Source organism: Mercurialis annua, linkage group LG4, assembly GCF_937616625.2.
Source record: "Mercurialis annua linkage group LG4, ddMerAnnu1.2, whole genome shotgun sequence".
Lineage (NCBI taxonomy): Eukaryota > Viridiplantae > Streptophyta > Magnoliopsida > Malpighiales > Euphorbiaceae > Mercurialis > Mercurialis annua.
The window spans coordinates 41,251,414-41,267,454 of record NC_065573.1 but is presented as its reverse complement, the minus strand read 5'-3'; the positions used below and the strand labels follow the sequence as shown (position 1 = coordinate 41,267,454).

The 16,041-nt window shown below is 31.9% G+C and overlaps 2 protein-coding genes across 2 annotated transcripts; both read left to right on the top strand.

Annotated features, from left to right (window-relative positions):
• Positions 1-598: 598 nt before the first annotated feature.
• Positions 599-5,019, top strand: LOC126679001 (probable lysophospholipase BODYGUARD 1). Its single transcript, XM_050373939.2, has 4 exons — positions 599-1,548; positions 1,619-1,947; positions 2,763-2,962; positions 4,405-5,019. Exons 1-4 carry the CDS (start codon positions 966-968, stop codon positions 4,727-4,729), a joined length of 1,437 nt encoding a protein of 478 aa, XP_050229896.1. The 5' UTR covers positions 599-965; the 3' UTR covers positions 4,730-5,019.
• An 840-nt stretch (positions 5,020-5,859) lies between these two features.
• On the top strand, positions 5,860-9,028 carry LOC130015438 (zinc finger BED domain-containing protein RICESLEEPER 2-like). The gene is made up of 10 exons (XM_056105562.1): positions 5,860-5,865; positions 5,962-6,044; positions 6,140-6,215; positions 6,409-6,413; positions 6,507-6,542; positions 6,593-6,692; positions 6,795-7,085; positions 7,127-8,276; positions 8,324-8,908; positions 8,991-9,028. The coding sequence occupies exons 1-10, from the start codon at positions 5,860-5,862 to the stop codon at positions 9,026-9,028; spliced, it is 2,370 nt and encodes a 789-aa protein (XP_055961537.1).
• Positions 9,029-16,041: the final 7,013 nt, after the last annotated feature.

Genomic DNA, 16,041 nt, shown 5'->3' with positions numbered 1-16,041 from the left:
AATGAGTTCGAGTGTCAATTCGAACACGCTTCAAACCGTGTCATAAGCATATTGATCAATTTACGACACAAAAACATTTAACTTTAATTTTAATCCGTTATTTTTTCATGTTAGGCGAATCTTGTGGCGGGTCTATAACCATTTTTGACACCCTAATAAGAGTCATATAAAAGGGGAAAATGTGGGTTATTGACATAAATGGTACCAAACCTTTGGACTTTGTATCAAAATGGTACCAAATCTTTAATTTGTATCTTTTTGGTACCCAACTTTCTATCATTTGTTTCAGATTGGTTTTTCTTTACAAATTCACGTCATTTTTAATGACGTGGCGATCAGAAAAATAATTTTTTATTTATTTTTACCACATCAGATGCCATATCACATGACACATGCCATAATTTGGTGGATCGCCCTTCTCTTTCGCCTCTCCCAATCATTAAAAATGGCCGCAATTTGTTAAAAAAACTAATTTGAAACAAATAATGAAAAGTTGGGTATCAAAAAGATACAAATTAAAGGTTTGGTACCATTTTGATACAAGGTCCAAAGGTTTGGTACCATTTATGTCAATAACCCGGAAAATGTAGTGTAGGATGAAAAGTTTTAACAAGCTGGGGAAAATAGTTTCTTGGGCAGGAGGTTCAACCACCACCTACCTTTATTTTCTCCTTGGCCAACAAACGATGTTAAATGAAACAATCAATTCATTTACTATCTCCTATCTGCTATACTCTCTGCCTTCCTCTCTCCCTTTTCCATAAATTTTTAGAAGAAGCAATCCCACACGCATTCATCAATTACTCTCTTCTTTTTCATCAATTCGTAACATTTTTCAAGAAATTAAAGAGAAGAGAGTAATCTAATGCTGATCAGAATAATGGCATTCTGTTTGACATTGTCTTCATAATCATTTCCTTTCCACATATTTATACCTTCTCTCTCTAATAATCCAAACTGGTGTAATGGGTGTCATGGGAAAATCAAGAATGGCGTTAACATTAACAGGCAGAGCCGTGCATGAGGCCCTAAGCTTCATAGTATTTTCGTTTCTTGATGTTCTTGATTTCCTTCTTTGTTTTACGTACAAAGTGATAGATTTTTTCGTGGAAGCAGAGTGGAAACCTTGCTACTGTAACTCAGCAAAAGAAGCCCTTACTAGCAGCGGCAAGATCTTGGTGACGGAGAAAGGCGGATCCAAGATTGTTCGCGTCAGCTCTAGCAAGTTAGAACTAGAGGAGATCTCAGACACTCTCTATACGCGCCCTTCATTACTGTCCGAGGTTTCAAAGTTAACTGTTAATGAGCTAAAAAGGATCAAGGTAGAGAAAACAGTAGTTCAATCGTGTGGTGATGAAAAGGTCAAGAAACGAACGGTGAGATCTACATTCAGTGAGAGCTCAACCATTGTTGAAATGCTTCAGGAAAAGATGGGTGGCCAGCAGATTCTTCCGATTCCTAGATGGTCTGATTGTGATTGTACACTCTGTACTTGCTGGACCACTTCAACCAAAGAAACTCTCTTTGTTAAAGCTCAGGGTCCAAAAGGTAATTAATTAATTTCCGGATAGCTTGTTTATTAATTGCATTTTCTTGATAATGGATTAAATTTTGTCAGGTAAAGCAAAAGAAGATGTAATCTTCATCCATGGATTCATTTCATCATCAGCGTTTTGGACAGAGACTTTGTTTCCCAACTTTTCGAATTCTGCAAAATCAAGCTTCCGATTTTTGGCGGTTGATTTGTTGGGATTTGGAAGAAGTCCTAAGCCGACAGACTCTCTTTACACACTTAAAGAACACTTGGACATGATCGAAACCTCTGTTCTGGAAGCTTACAAGGTTAAATCTTTCCACATTGTAGCTCATTCTTTAGGCTGCATTTTGGCCTTGGCGCTAGCCGTTAAACATCCTGGATCAGTCAAGTCCCTCACTCTCCTTGCGCCTGTAAGTTTACTATTACCCTTAAATTCAACAAAAGTTGATTTCACCCACCAAACTTGCCACAAAATTATAAAATTCATAACTTGTCAATTTTAGCTTAAATTTATTCTTAAGGCCTAATTACTTAAAAACCCCTCACCTTTAAACTTTTTTTCAATTCCACCCCGACGTTGAAAATTTGTCAATTTTACCCACTTTTGAATTTTCTGTTTTCAATTGTACCCCAATATTTTAATTTTTGTTAATTTTTTTACTTAAATGATGAAATCATTCAATTAATTAAGTCTAAACATAAAATTAAATTCTTTTTTATTCAAAAAAGTACAAATAAGTTCTTTATTTTTAAAAACTAACTAAAAACCATAATCAAATTAACACTAATTTAAATTCTTAATTAATTTAACTAAATTTAAATAAATTCTAAAAATATACAATCAATATATGCGAGATATGGAGAATGTTTTAAACAAATTTCCAAATGCAAAAGATGTTAATTTAATTTTTCAGGGTACAATTGAAACTCAAAAATACAAAATAGGGTAAACTTGACAAATTTTCAACGTCAGGGTATGATTGAAAAGGGGCTAAAAGGTCGGGGTTTTTTAAGACATTAGGCCTATTCTTAATACTCAAAGGTGTAAATTTACTCAAAATTGACAAGTGGCAAAATCTTATGTAGAAAAACATAAATTTAATTTTTTTCTAATCTTTAATACCAAGTTGGAGAGGTGAAACGACAATTTGTTGGTGTCAAAATTCGAGGATTCATTACCCTAAAACTAATTAATTATTGATATTGATGTTTGGGCAAATGGCAGCCATATTATCCAGTGCCTAAGGGAGTACAAGCAACACAGTATGTCATGAGAAGGGTAGCTCCAAGGCGCGTGTGGCCACTTATTTCATTTGGCGCGTCCATTGCTTGCTGGTATGAGCACATTACCAGAACCGTTTGCCTGGTTATATGCAAGAATCATAGGTTGTGGGAATTTCTTGCCAAACTTATCACAAGAAATAGGTAAACTCGTCTGTTTAATTTTCTAATCTCATATATACTTTATTTCAGTTTATATATTTATAATAAATAAATGAAAAATTGAAATCCACCAATTACATATTACGAATATTAGCACATAAGATTTTAAAATAAAATGATCTAAAAATATTTAGATTAAATAGCATTATTCTTCAAATCATATCCTTTTTAACCTTTTTAGTGATTATTTCAAAACTACCTCAACCATAAATTTGTGCGGTTCCAATTTAGATGTTTTTTCCTCTTAAAAAATAAAGAGGGGACAAGTATTGCGTGTTTTCAGAATAAGGTTTTTTTTCTTCATATTGGACCTACTTACTGAGATTTTATCAGCAATTGATCAGAGAAATAAATTATGATTAATGTTAACCGAAATATAAAAATTATAAACTGTTCCTCCAAGTGAATTAGATTTGAAAGTTTAACTTGAAAATTTATTATTTGGAGCCTACAATAATGGTTTATAAAATAGTAGGGTATTAAGAATTCATCAAACAAGTGTGATGCCAAATTTTTATTTTATTTTTGAACAAAGTATGAGGCCGAATTTGAATGGTTCATCATAACACAATTGTCATACCTGTGATGGCATATGGTTTGTAGTACAGAAAAGGAAATAAAATGGACCCCTTTTCAATAAATAACGAATTATTTATAGATATAGTGCATCCACCTGGCTAAAATATACTCCTGTGCCATTAAGTAGGCCACCAAAACATTGAACTCGTTAAATTTCAATGGTTTGGTTCGAAAAATATTGATCCTCTTACTCCTGCATACACTTATCATAACAACAATTGATAACCCTTGGTTTAAGGGGAAAAGAGTTTAGTTAATTGAATAAAGTGCCAACTTCTCTATCTTTTTTGTTATGTATGTAATAAGGAATATCTAGTAAAATGACTTTCACTGAACAAATAAATAAAAATTTGCATGTTCTATAATGAGATTATTATAGAATGATAATAAATGGGTACCTCATTTGGTAAAGTTTAACACTAGCCATGTTACCTCATTTGGTAAAGTTTTCACGGATGAAAAAATAATTGCATGTTCTATAATGAGATTATTATAGAATGATAATAAATTGGTACCGTCACTTCGAAAGCAACTTGAAAGAAGTTGGTAGATGAAACGTTGACGGAGACAGATTTTAATGCTGAATGAAACTACTCCCGTTTCCTTTATTTTCATGTACTGTATTACTAATGCTTGGGCCCTCTGTTGCTCTCAATTTTTCAAAGACATAGTACTATATCTACCTATAATAATAGGCTGTTTGATTTTAAAAATTAAATAGCCGAATGACATATAATTAGACAAAAATATTCGCACTTTGAATTAAATTACGGCTCCAGCACTGCCTAGCTTCATCTTCTTGACATTAATGCTATTTTTTTTCTAAAATTAATCATGTATTTCAGAATCAGGACGTTCTTACTTGAAGGTTTCTTTTGCCACACGCATAACGCAGCATGGCATACACTGCATAATGTTATCTGCGGTACAGCCAGCAAGCTCGACGGCTACCTGGAAGCAGTTCGTGACCACCTGAAATGCGATGTTAATATTTTTCACGGCGAAAATGACGAGCTAATTCCACTTGAGTGCAGTTACAGTGTCCAAGAAAAAGTTCCTCGTGCTCGCGTTAAGGTGATAGAGAAAAAAGATCATATCACCATTGTTGTTGGTAGGCAGAAGGCTTTTGCTAGAGAATTGGAAGAAATTTGGAGCAAATCAAGTGACTAATTAGGACACTTTTTTAAGTATACGAACCCTAGTTTTAATTAATAATTAATTAAGTCATCGTATATACATATTTATATCCTACAAAATTGGATATAATTGAAAAGAAAAAAAATTAAAGTGACGGGTTTTGTGTACAACTTGGTCACTTTATGAAGTCTCGTGAGCTAGGCAATGCTAAAGAATGATGTTAATTAAATACCCGCCATTATTAGGGTATTATGAAATGTTTGTGGATATGATAAGAAATGAAAACAAAAAGAGACAAAATCCTAGCTTGCTATTACGTAAAATCTCTTGCTCGTGATTATTTTAATCCATTTCGAAATTGTGGAAAAAAAAATTGTATTATTGTATGTCTTCTTGAAGCCAATTCAATAAATTAAAGTCACGTTAATGCACTGCAATTTTAATTGTCGATTTCACAAAAGTAACATGACACCAAGTTTTAGTGCGACCATAGTATATGTGTACAAAAACTATTTGATTTTGAACTTCTTCCTCCACTAATTTCATAATCAAAAATTTATTTTATAATAAATAGTATATATAATGAAAGTCTGTTTATACTTCACTAATTGAACTATATAGTATAGTATATAAGACTAGGGGTGAGCAAAAACCGAACCAAATTGAAAAATCGGACCAAACCGAACCGAAAAAATTATTGGAGTGGTTAAAACGGTTAAATTGGAGTGATTTGGGGTATGATTTTGAAAAATACCGGTTTGTGGAGTTGATTTGGTTTCAGTCCTCGGTTGACCGAACCGAACCGAAAACCGATACTCAAAACGACGTCGTTTTGAGTATAGGTAAAACTCTCTAAAAACCCCCCAGCATTTCTAACCCTAACATCTACCCCCTTGATATAAAATCCTAAATTTCTTAACCTAACTCTCATTTCTCTCCCTCAGCCGCCTCTCTCATCCATCGCTCTTTTCTCTTTCTAAAACCTAAACCTAATTTCTCATCTCCACTCTCTTCAGTCTTCTGCTTCTCGATGGCGATTAAACCTAAACCTAATCTCTCAATCTACTAATTCTCATCCTCTCTATCAATTGAACCTCTTATAATCCATCAATCTGTACATTTATCCTCCTGATTATCGATTAAAACTCTCATCATCAATCAATATGGTTGTACTATCCTCTCTCGATTAAACCTCTCATCTTCCCTTGGGTTTTCATCTTTGTTCTTGGCTCACTGGTTGTCATCTGTGAACCTCTGGTTCCCAGAGGTTTTTGGTTCTTAAGACCTTTGAATCATGGTTGTATGTCTGTGTTTTGGTGCTCAGAGTTTTAATCGATGAAGGTTTAAGGTAAAACCATCAATTTTTTTCTATTTTCTGTTATTGATTTGAAAAAAAAGGTTCAGTGTTGTAACATGTTTCTTTCATTTCATGTTTGTTGACAGGGGGATCTGGATATTTGTCTGCTTAAGCCTTGATTCTAAGGCAAGGCTTTGGTGGAATCTCTTAACTTTGATTGTGGTTTGAGGTAGTTGGTTGCTTGACCTTTGATATTCAGCGATCTGTTACTTTTGTGGTCTTTAATGTGATTGTTGTTCTGTTTTGCATGGACAAATTGCTGGATTCTCTTAGGGTTAAAGCTTTGGTGGAAGCTTGTTTACTTTGATAGAGAGGTATTCTGTTTCATACTTGGACCTTTGGTGTTGTGATTTAGTTGCAGTTTGTTGGATGTTTGTGTATTTCTTAAGAAATTATTTGCTAAATTGTGCTTTCTTTTCTGTGTTGCATGAACATATGGTTGGATTCTATTAGGAAAAAAGCTTTGGTGGAAGCTTGGTTATTTGAGAGGTAATCTCTGTTCATGCGTGCCTTGTACCTTTAATGTTTCTGTAATTTAGTTGCAGTGGACTTATTTTTGATGTTTGGTTCTGTTTATCTTGCATGATTTTCTATAAAAAGAAAGCCATTGGTGGAAGCTTTGTCTGGCTTGATTATAAGGTAATATGTTTTTTTCCAAGTTGAATTCATCTTCCTCTTAAGTTTGTGTCTGTATTTTGAATAAAGTATTGTATTGATCCCTGTGTGTTTTTCTTTGTGTAGATGGACCCTGAAATGATTGATGTAGATGTACCAGCAGTAGAAGTAGCAGTTGATGGCCAATTCCCAGTTGGTTCAAATGCTGCTGCTTCACCTGGAAATGTGGAAGCAATTGTTGACCCTAATACTGATCCTATACCTACTGTGGAGGCAAATCCTAAAAAAAGGAAAGAGAGTCAACAAAGATCAGTTGTTTGGGAGCACTTTGACACAATCAAAGATGGAAAAGGTATCATTATGCAAGCGAAGTGTCGTTATTGTGCTCGCATATACAACTGTCATGCTAAAAAAATGGTACTTCTACTCTGAGATGTCATTTAATTAGATGCACTAAGCACCCACATAGTGTAGAAACTAGGCAAGCATTACTCTCTTTTCAACCTGTTGTTAATATGGAAGCTGCACCTGGTGCTAATCTGTTTTCTGTTGCTAATTGGAAATTTGATCAAGAAGTTGTTAGGCAAGTTGTTGCATACATGATTATAGTTGATGAGTTGCCTTTTAAATTTGTTGAGAAACAAGGGTTTAGAAGATTGATGAGTCTTGCTTGTCCTATGTTTAAAATTCCTTCTAGGTGGACTGTGAATAGAGATTGTTATGCCATGTTTGTTGAGGAAAAGTTGAAACTGAAACAATTTTTTAAAACTCACAGTCAAAGAGTTAGTCTAACAAGTGACTCATGGACATCTAATCAAAGATTGAACTATATGTGCATTACTGCTCATTTTATAGATAATGATTGGAAGTTGCATAAGAAAATTATCTCTTTTGTTACATGCTCGAGGCATAAGGGTGAATATTTGTCTAAGGCTATGGAGTCTTGTTTGCTAGATTGGGGGCTAAAAAATATATTTTCTGTTACCTTAGACAATGCTGAGAACAATAGTACTGCCATGGGGTTTTTTATGAGAAAAATGTTGACTTGGGGTAGTACAACTGTTAGGTGTAAGTATGCTCACATGAGATGCATTGCACACATTTTGAATCTTGTTGTGTCTGATGGTTTGAAAGAGTCTGGTGAATCTTTTCAGAAGGTAAGGGGAGCTGTTAGATATATAAAAAACTCACCTCTCAGACTTAGCAAATTTAATGAATGCAAAAAATCACTTGATTTTCATTGTAAGCGTTCCTTGTGTCTAGATGTTCCCACTAGATGGAATTCAACATATTTGATGTTAGAGACTGCTTGTATGTACCAGCATGTTTTTGAGGAATATGAAGATGTGGAAGCTTCTTTTAAAATTGATTTGGGTGATGAGGTGCCTAGTAAACTTGATTGGGATAAAGTTAGGCAATTATGTGTGTTGTTGCAATGTTTTTACAAAATGACATTGGCCATTTCTGGTTCTCTTTATGTGACCTCTAACAACCACTTGAATCAAATTTCTGATTTGTCAACCATTTTGCAAGATTGGATTAAGTCTGATGATTACTGTCTAAGTTCAATGGCCATTAAAATGAAAGACAAATTTGATAAGTACTGGGGTGATCCTAATGTTATGAACAAGTTGATTTTCTTTGGAAATTTTTAGACCCTCGTGATAGAGTTGTTTTCATGGAATATACTTTGAGTAATATGTATGGTAGTCATGTGGGCAAGTTTTTGTTTACTTGTGTCATGGAGGATCTGGTTGAACTCTTTAATGACTATGAAGTCCTCTACAAGAAAGAATTAGCTAATACTGGTGGGAATAGCCCATCACCAGAACTTGTTGGCCAATCCTCCCAAGCTAATTCTGTGTTGAAAGAAAGATATCTGCAGCAAATGTTAGAGACTGGTGGTGTAAGTGGAAGTAAAAAAACTGAATTAGACATTTATCTAAGTGAGGCAGTTGTTGCAAATGATCCTCACTTTGATATTTTGCGATGGTGGAAGTTGAATTCTGAGAGGTTTCCAGTCCTCTCTAGAATGGCCCGTGATATTCTTGCTGTACCAGTCTCTACAGTTGCTTCAGAATCAGCATTCAGCACTGGAGGAAGAGTGCTTGATGACTTCAGGAGTTGCTTGACTCCTAAAATAGTGGAGGCATTGGTCTGTACTCAGGACTGGCTTAGAGATCCATCAAAGCCAGTCTCTATTGAGGAGACACTTGAAGAGTTGGAGAAACATGAAGAAGGTAAATTTTTTAAGTAATTTTCATTCTTTCTTTCAATTCTTTCTATTGTAGTATTACTAACTGTTTGTATTTTTTTTTGCAGGTCTTCAGGATCCAGCTAATGCTCTTAATGAACAATAGTTTGTCTTGAAGTCCTTCTATTTATTTAGTGTTTGCTTGCTTTTACTATGCATTTAGTATTCACTAATTCAGTCCTATGGTTGGAAGCTTTTGCTGCTTCTGTAAAGTCCTATGCAGTATTTTGCTAAGCCTATGATTATGTGTTGCCATGCTAGACTGTTGCTGCTTGATATTGATAATGATAGATTGACATGAGATTAGGTTGAGTGTTTGATTTCTCTGTATTTTGTAAGGGCTATGATGATGCTTCCACTCTATATGACTTTGAATGCTTTAGGTTGTAACTGTTGAGGCACTTGTTTTTAATTGTTGCCACCTTTTATGACCTTTAGTGTTCTGTTTGATTTACTTCTAGATCTGAGCCCTTTTAAGCAATTAACATTGATGTGATCAAGCTTCACCTTCTGGTTTTTGATTCATTAATTGTTATGTTTCTGAATCATTCTTGTGTTAATCTATCATTAGTCATTATTATGTTTATTAAGGCTATGATGAAGCTTCCACCATTGAAGTCTTAAATACACTTGACCATTAACTGTGCGACATAAAATGTTGCCTTTTAAAAGAGTCTGAGTGTTTTTGACTTACAAATTTGAAGTCTGAGCCTTCTATTATCTTTTTCTTTAGTATATCATGAATTTTGTTATTACTCTTTACTTGTTTTGTTTTGTTATCTTTGTGTTTGCAGGAAATCTGGTATTTTGCAAACTGATTGATGTGGTGGAGGCATATTTTGGTGGAGGCATTTCCTGAAAGTGCAGTTACTGGCTCACTGGCAGTAAGTTACTGCAGTATGCATTGCATTTTAAATGCATACAGAGCCCCTTTTGTGCAGTTTTAAAGTCATGGAACTTTTATTTTGCTATTTGAAATTTTGATTCACTGCAGTAATTTTTTGAATGCCTTAATCAGTTTTTTTGTATAGCCTATTTGATTGTAGAGTTTAGTAATTGTGATTTGTAATTACTAATTTGGTTTGTAAATTTGCAAGTTAGGCTATTTTTTGGCAAATTATATGTAATATTATAAGTTAGGCTATTTTTTGGCAAATTATATGTAATATTATAAGTTAGGCTATTTTTTTGGCAAATTATAAAGACATGTAATATTTTATTAATTTTTATTTGATTATTGAAAAAATGTTTAATTTTATGTATATTAAATATTCGGTCACCGACCGAACCAAACCGCAATAAACCGAAATTTCGGTTCACCGAACCGAAATAACCGTAAACCACAATGATGAAATTTGGTTTAGGAATTTTAGAGGTGGTTTGATTTGGATTTGAATCTGTGGACACCGAACCGAACCGAACCGAGCTCACCCCTATATAAGACTGAACCTATTTTAAAATTTGTGTACTTTTTTTAATTTCATCTCTAGATGTTTTTTTTTTATATTTTCGAAAGTAATTTTATAAAGTCTTTCTGTTTTTTTTATTAAATTTCTGCACTTTTAAAAATAATTTTACTTGTTCATTCAAAATTCTGTGCTTTTACAATAAAAAAACTTTAAAAAATTATTCTCACAAATATAGGAATCAAATAAAAAAAATAAAAACACCTAAAAATAAAATAAAGAAAAAATAGAAGATATAAAGTTTTTAGGATAGGTTTTGCCTGTATGTGGATATGATGGTATTTTAATCGGGAAAGCCCCATTGGTAATGCCCTAGTTATCACGAAAACGGAAACGGAAAACGGAAACAACACGAAACAGACACTGAAAAACGATAAATTTTTAAAAAGAAAGAAACAAAACATGGGGGAAACGTGTAATAAATAAAAAATATAGGGATATATTTATAATATTAGAAATAATAAAATATTATATGTATTGAATTTTATTTATACATTTATATGCCAATTAATAAAATAAATCAAATATAGTTAAATCCAATAAAAATAAAAAAAATAAGTTTTGTTGTAGATAAAATAAACAATATAAATTGTGGATAATTGATTCAAAAAAGTCATTAATTGAGAACGTTTTAGATTTTTTTTATAACTTTATAAATTTTTTTATTTATAGAAACGGCCCGAAACGTTTTCTTATGAGTTTCCGAGAGTTTCTGAGAATTTTCGGTGTCCGAAACGTTTCCGAAACAGGACATGTAATTTGGTCGAAGTTTCCGTGCTTCTCAACTAATGCCTAACGGGATCCGAACTTCATTTCCGGTAGATATTTATATGAAAAGAAATAATCTGTATTTTCTTTAGTTTCCGTTTGATTATAATATTAAAGTTTATAGAATAGTTGAATTAGAGTGTAGGGACTAGGGAGCATCACACATGATTCTACATTTTAACAAATATCCTCAAGTTGAAATTTAAATTTAAATTAAGTTATAAAAAATACTAAAATTTAATATACATTTTAAATTAAAAATATAATTTATTATCTATTAAAGTTTATTTCCCTAACATATACTTTTGTTTTGTTATTAGTATTATTTAAAACATTGAATACAAAACTCTTTTTTACACAATAAATTCCACATGTAAGTTTGGACTTAAGTGGCAATATGTCCCTCAACTTGTAAACAATAGATAATTAACACATAAATTTACTTTATGAGCAAATCAGTACACGAATTTAGTGATTATAGACAATTTGCCCAATTGACAATTAGCCCCTTCAATTTGTAAGTTAACTGTTTCTTAAATTGGCAATTTGTCCCCTTAATTTGTAAGTTAATTAGTCAAAATGGGCTAATTGTCCATAATCACCAAATTCGTGCATTAATTTACCAATAAAATTAATTTATATGTTAATTGTCTATTATTTACAAGTTAAAGGAAAATTGTTGCTTAAATTTCTAAATTTGGCTATAGTGACTTCGAGCATATGACGTTTTTTTAGTCAAGCAACCAAAAAGCTTAATACTGATGTTGATTTATGGCCTAATTATTAAAATAATACCAACTTTTTTATATACTTTTCAATTTCAGTACCAACTTTTGAATTTAACTAAATTAATACTAAATTTAAATTAAATTTTCTAAAATAGCATTCCGGTGAAAATTTAAATAGAAAATAGATAATGTAGTACCATTTAAAAAAAAAAGTGGGTGAATTAATAAACAATTGATGACTCATTAACTGAACCCTATTATCCCTTTTCAACCTTTTCAAAAAAAAATATTATCCCTTTTCAACAGTTTGTTCTATCGTATCATTTCTTTTCATAATTAATATTTACTCTCAAAATATTATAATAAATCTTTTGGTTTATTTACATTGTTAATTTTTAATTTCAGTCGGTATTCTAAGAAGTAGGCCGGGTCGGTATGTTTAATCGATTTGTTTGCAAACCGAATCCAGTTTAGTTTGATTATTCTTTAAAAACAAAAATATGGTTCAACCAATTTGAATCATAAAAGAAATGGTCTGAACCAATAAAAAAATTTAACCGTATTGATAATTCATTTGTTTACTTTAAACTAAAAAAAACTCACATATATGGTATATAATTTTTTTTTGACTTAAATAGCAATTTGCCCCTTCAACTTGTAAGCAATGGGCAATTAACATATAAATAAATTTTGTTGGCAAATCAGTACACGAACTTGGTGATTATGGGCAATTAGCCCATTTCGAAAAATTTACTTACAAATTAGGAGGCAAATTGCTAATTTAAAGGACAATTAACTTACAAACTGAGGGAGCAAATTGTCAAAATAGGGCAAATTGCCCATAATCACCAAGTTCGTGTATTGATTTGCAAACAAAGTTAATTTATGTGTTAATTGCTCATTGCTTGCAAGTTGAGGGGGCATATTGACACTTAAGTCATTTTTTTTTTAGGATGAGAAGCTGAAGTGACCACTATTTTCAGTTAATTTTTTTGGTCTTTAATATATATATATATTTGGGCGGCTCATTCAGTGGCCAAAAATTCCTATTGGATGATTGTTTTGTAAGATCGTTATTTGATTTTGGTAGTGATGAGTTGTTATGGTATAACTCACTCATGGTGATGAGTTATCTTTATGTTGTAAACATTTTTATTTCATTTATTGAAGTTTAACCTATAAAAGAAAGATTCAGACTTCTGCGCGCGCTCTAAAAATTTGATATATTATATAAAATTATAAATATATTATCTTATGCAAATAACCGTAAAACCGCAAGAACACTTCTTTGATCACCGATTTAGTTTTTAAATTATTTATTTGAACAACTCACTCACCCAAATTATTTAAGGGAAGAAGCGGTGCTAAATTTTTATGAGATGTTATTTTTGAAAATATAACCAAAGTTTAGCTAGATAGGTAGCACGGACACGGACACAGACAAACGGGACACTTGGACATAGACACGTCGAAACGGTGTTATTTTAAGGTTTCCTATGTAAAAAATGAAGTTTCGTATCTGAAACGTCAGATGCCTGAAACGTTTCTGGAACGGGACACGTTGATTGAATGAAGTCTCCGTGCTAACTAGAAGTTTAGTGCTAATTTTGTGAAAGATGAAAGCTGATGCTAAAATTGAAAGATACTGAAAAGTTTAGAAACTTTGTGGTAACTAATCCTTAATTTATTTATTTTCGTAATTGTTAGTGATATGCACTAGATCAATCATGTTTGACCATGTTTTGACTTTATCATTTTGTTATTTATTGATTGGCAATTTTTATCATTTTATATTAATGATTAAAATACTTGAATGGTTAATTCTTTCTAAGGTCATCAAGTATGTGACTTGATAGTAGAACCCTTAGGTTTAATAAAAGAATTATATACCATCTATCCCTAGTCTTAATACAACATTGAGACTAGTATGATGTTGACTGATGATTATGTTTTACTAATCATGTATATGAGATATTAAGTCAAATCATAGGTGCTATTTGAGAAATAAGGCACTGGATGACCCACTGTGAGAATACTACATAGATCACTGTCATAAGTAATTCTCATTACAGTTCTATTAGTATAATCTTTTGACCTTGAAATCATCATGGATTTCTACATAGCTATTTCATATTTTGATACAGTCTTACATTATCTTTAACAGGATAATGGAATAGATTGTCATTGGATATGAAAGTAACTATGTGAGAAATGTGAGTGACTGAGAAGGAATTTGTCCCTCATTTATTTGAGTAAGATATCTATGGGCCCCTTGAAGAAGATAGACTGAAGGAAATGCATGGCCATGCTAATTGATAAGCAGTTATCATTTTCAGTCTACTTAGAGTCAAGAAACTAATGATTGAATATTATAAGGATGACAGGACTATGCCTTATTTTCAATCTGGATATCGAGTGACAAAGGGATTAAAATATTATTGTAAATGATTAAATCGGATTGTCGATATTCATTTAACTTGGGTAGTCATAATGTCTTGCTAGAGGCCACTTATGACTTGTGGGCTGAAATAGGGATTTCGGGCCTACTGCCAACGTTATATGAACCTACAGGGTCGCACACTAAAAATAGACCCAAAACAGTTATGGGTTGTACAAGCCCAATATGATTAAGTGATTAATTATATATATATATATATATATAATTCGTAATATATATATATATATATATATATATTAATAAATATATATTAATTCGAAATTAAGGATAAGCGTTTTTCTTAATTTATTATTTTTAAAGATAATAAATAATTAATATATATGAATGATTATCAAAAAGGAGTTTTTGATAAACATAAACTTGTAAGAATTGCAATGAGATTGAAATTTGAATTTGTCTCAAACCCTAGTGTTACTGTATCACTATAAATACACATTAAGCAATTGGTTTGAGAATCACGAAATTCATTATTCACTAAATCACTAAAATTCGAAATTGCTTGTGAAGCAATAGTGCTAGCACACAAGCACTAGTTTTGGCTAAGGTCTGTTCGTGTGGATACTCGTAGAGGACACGTTCTTTTGGAGGCGTCTCTGATCCGAGGCCAGGTATCACCAAAGTGAACCACCTCCTTCCTTCCTACATTGTTGTTGAAATCGACATACAAGTAAGTAATTATTCTGTTAATTCGAATTACATGGATCTTGGTTTGGGTTTTTAGATAAATTTTTGAAATTCCGCTGCGTTATGAACCTTTAAAACCTAACAGTAATGTGAAATTTTAACTTTAGCAAGTTTGGAAGCTTTTATGTTCTTTGATGCATGGAATTTATGGAAGGCAAGGAATAAAAGAATTTTTCAGAATGAGGCGACGGATATTTACTCTTTGATCTTTTTGAGTGTTTGCAAAGCTGTAGAGTTCTACAAAATTCAACACCTTGTTTTTTGCCCTTTTGCCTACCACTGATTTGTGGTTGTGCTAATATACCTATCATTTATCCACACAAAAAAAAAGATAATATTTACAATATGATATTTATACAATTCCAGCCATTTTTTAGTGTGCAATTGATTATTTGTTTTATATTTACGTAATTTGAAGATTTATGATTGATTTTAACATTTTATATATGTTGTTCATTAAAATTAAATTACATGCGGCTGTGACACCCGATAGCATTGCTAATATTTTGTCGATGAGTTTGGATAATTTATCTTAGGATCAAATATATGTATTGGTTAATTACATTTACCCCTACTCCTCTACAAAAATAAGGAATTGAAGTGCTGTTGGCTAACTTTGAAAAGAAAAACTAATCATGTATGGTTATTGTCTACAAGTATTGTATTAATGAGTTTGGTGGGGAGAAACAACCTAACAATTGCTAGCTGTAATGAGAAGAATTCAGCAATATGATAGCATATTGTTCAATAATTTATCATGTTTGAAACTATATGTTATATTGAAAATGTTTATAAAAGTGATTATTTGTTGAGTTTGTAAAATTTATGGCCTTTTTATATATATTATTTGATTTTTCAAATTATGTAAAACCATTAAATTTAGACTACTATATGTACAGTGTTATCGGTATCGGATAATCATCAATTTTATTCAATCCTCTTCTATTTCTATTTAAATTTCTTTACAATTGATTTTATATTATAAAAAATATATAACTAACATATTAATACTATT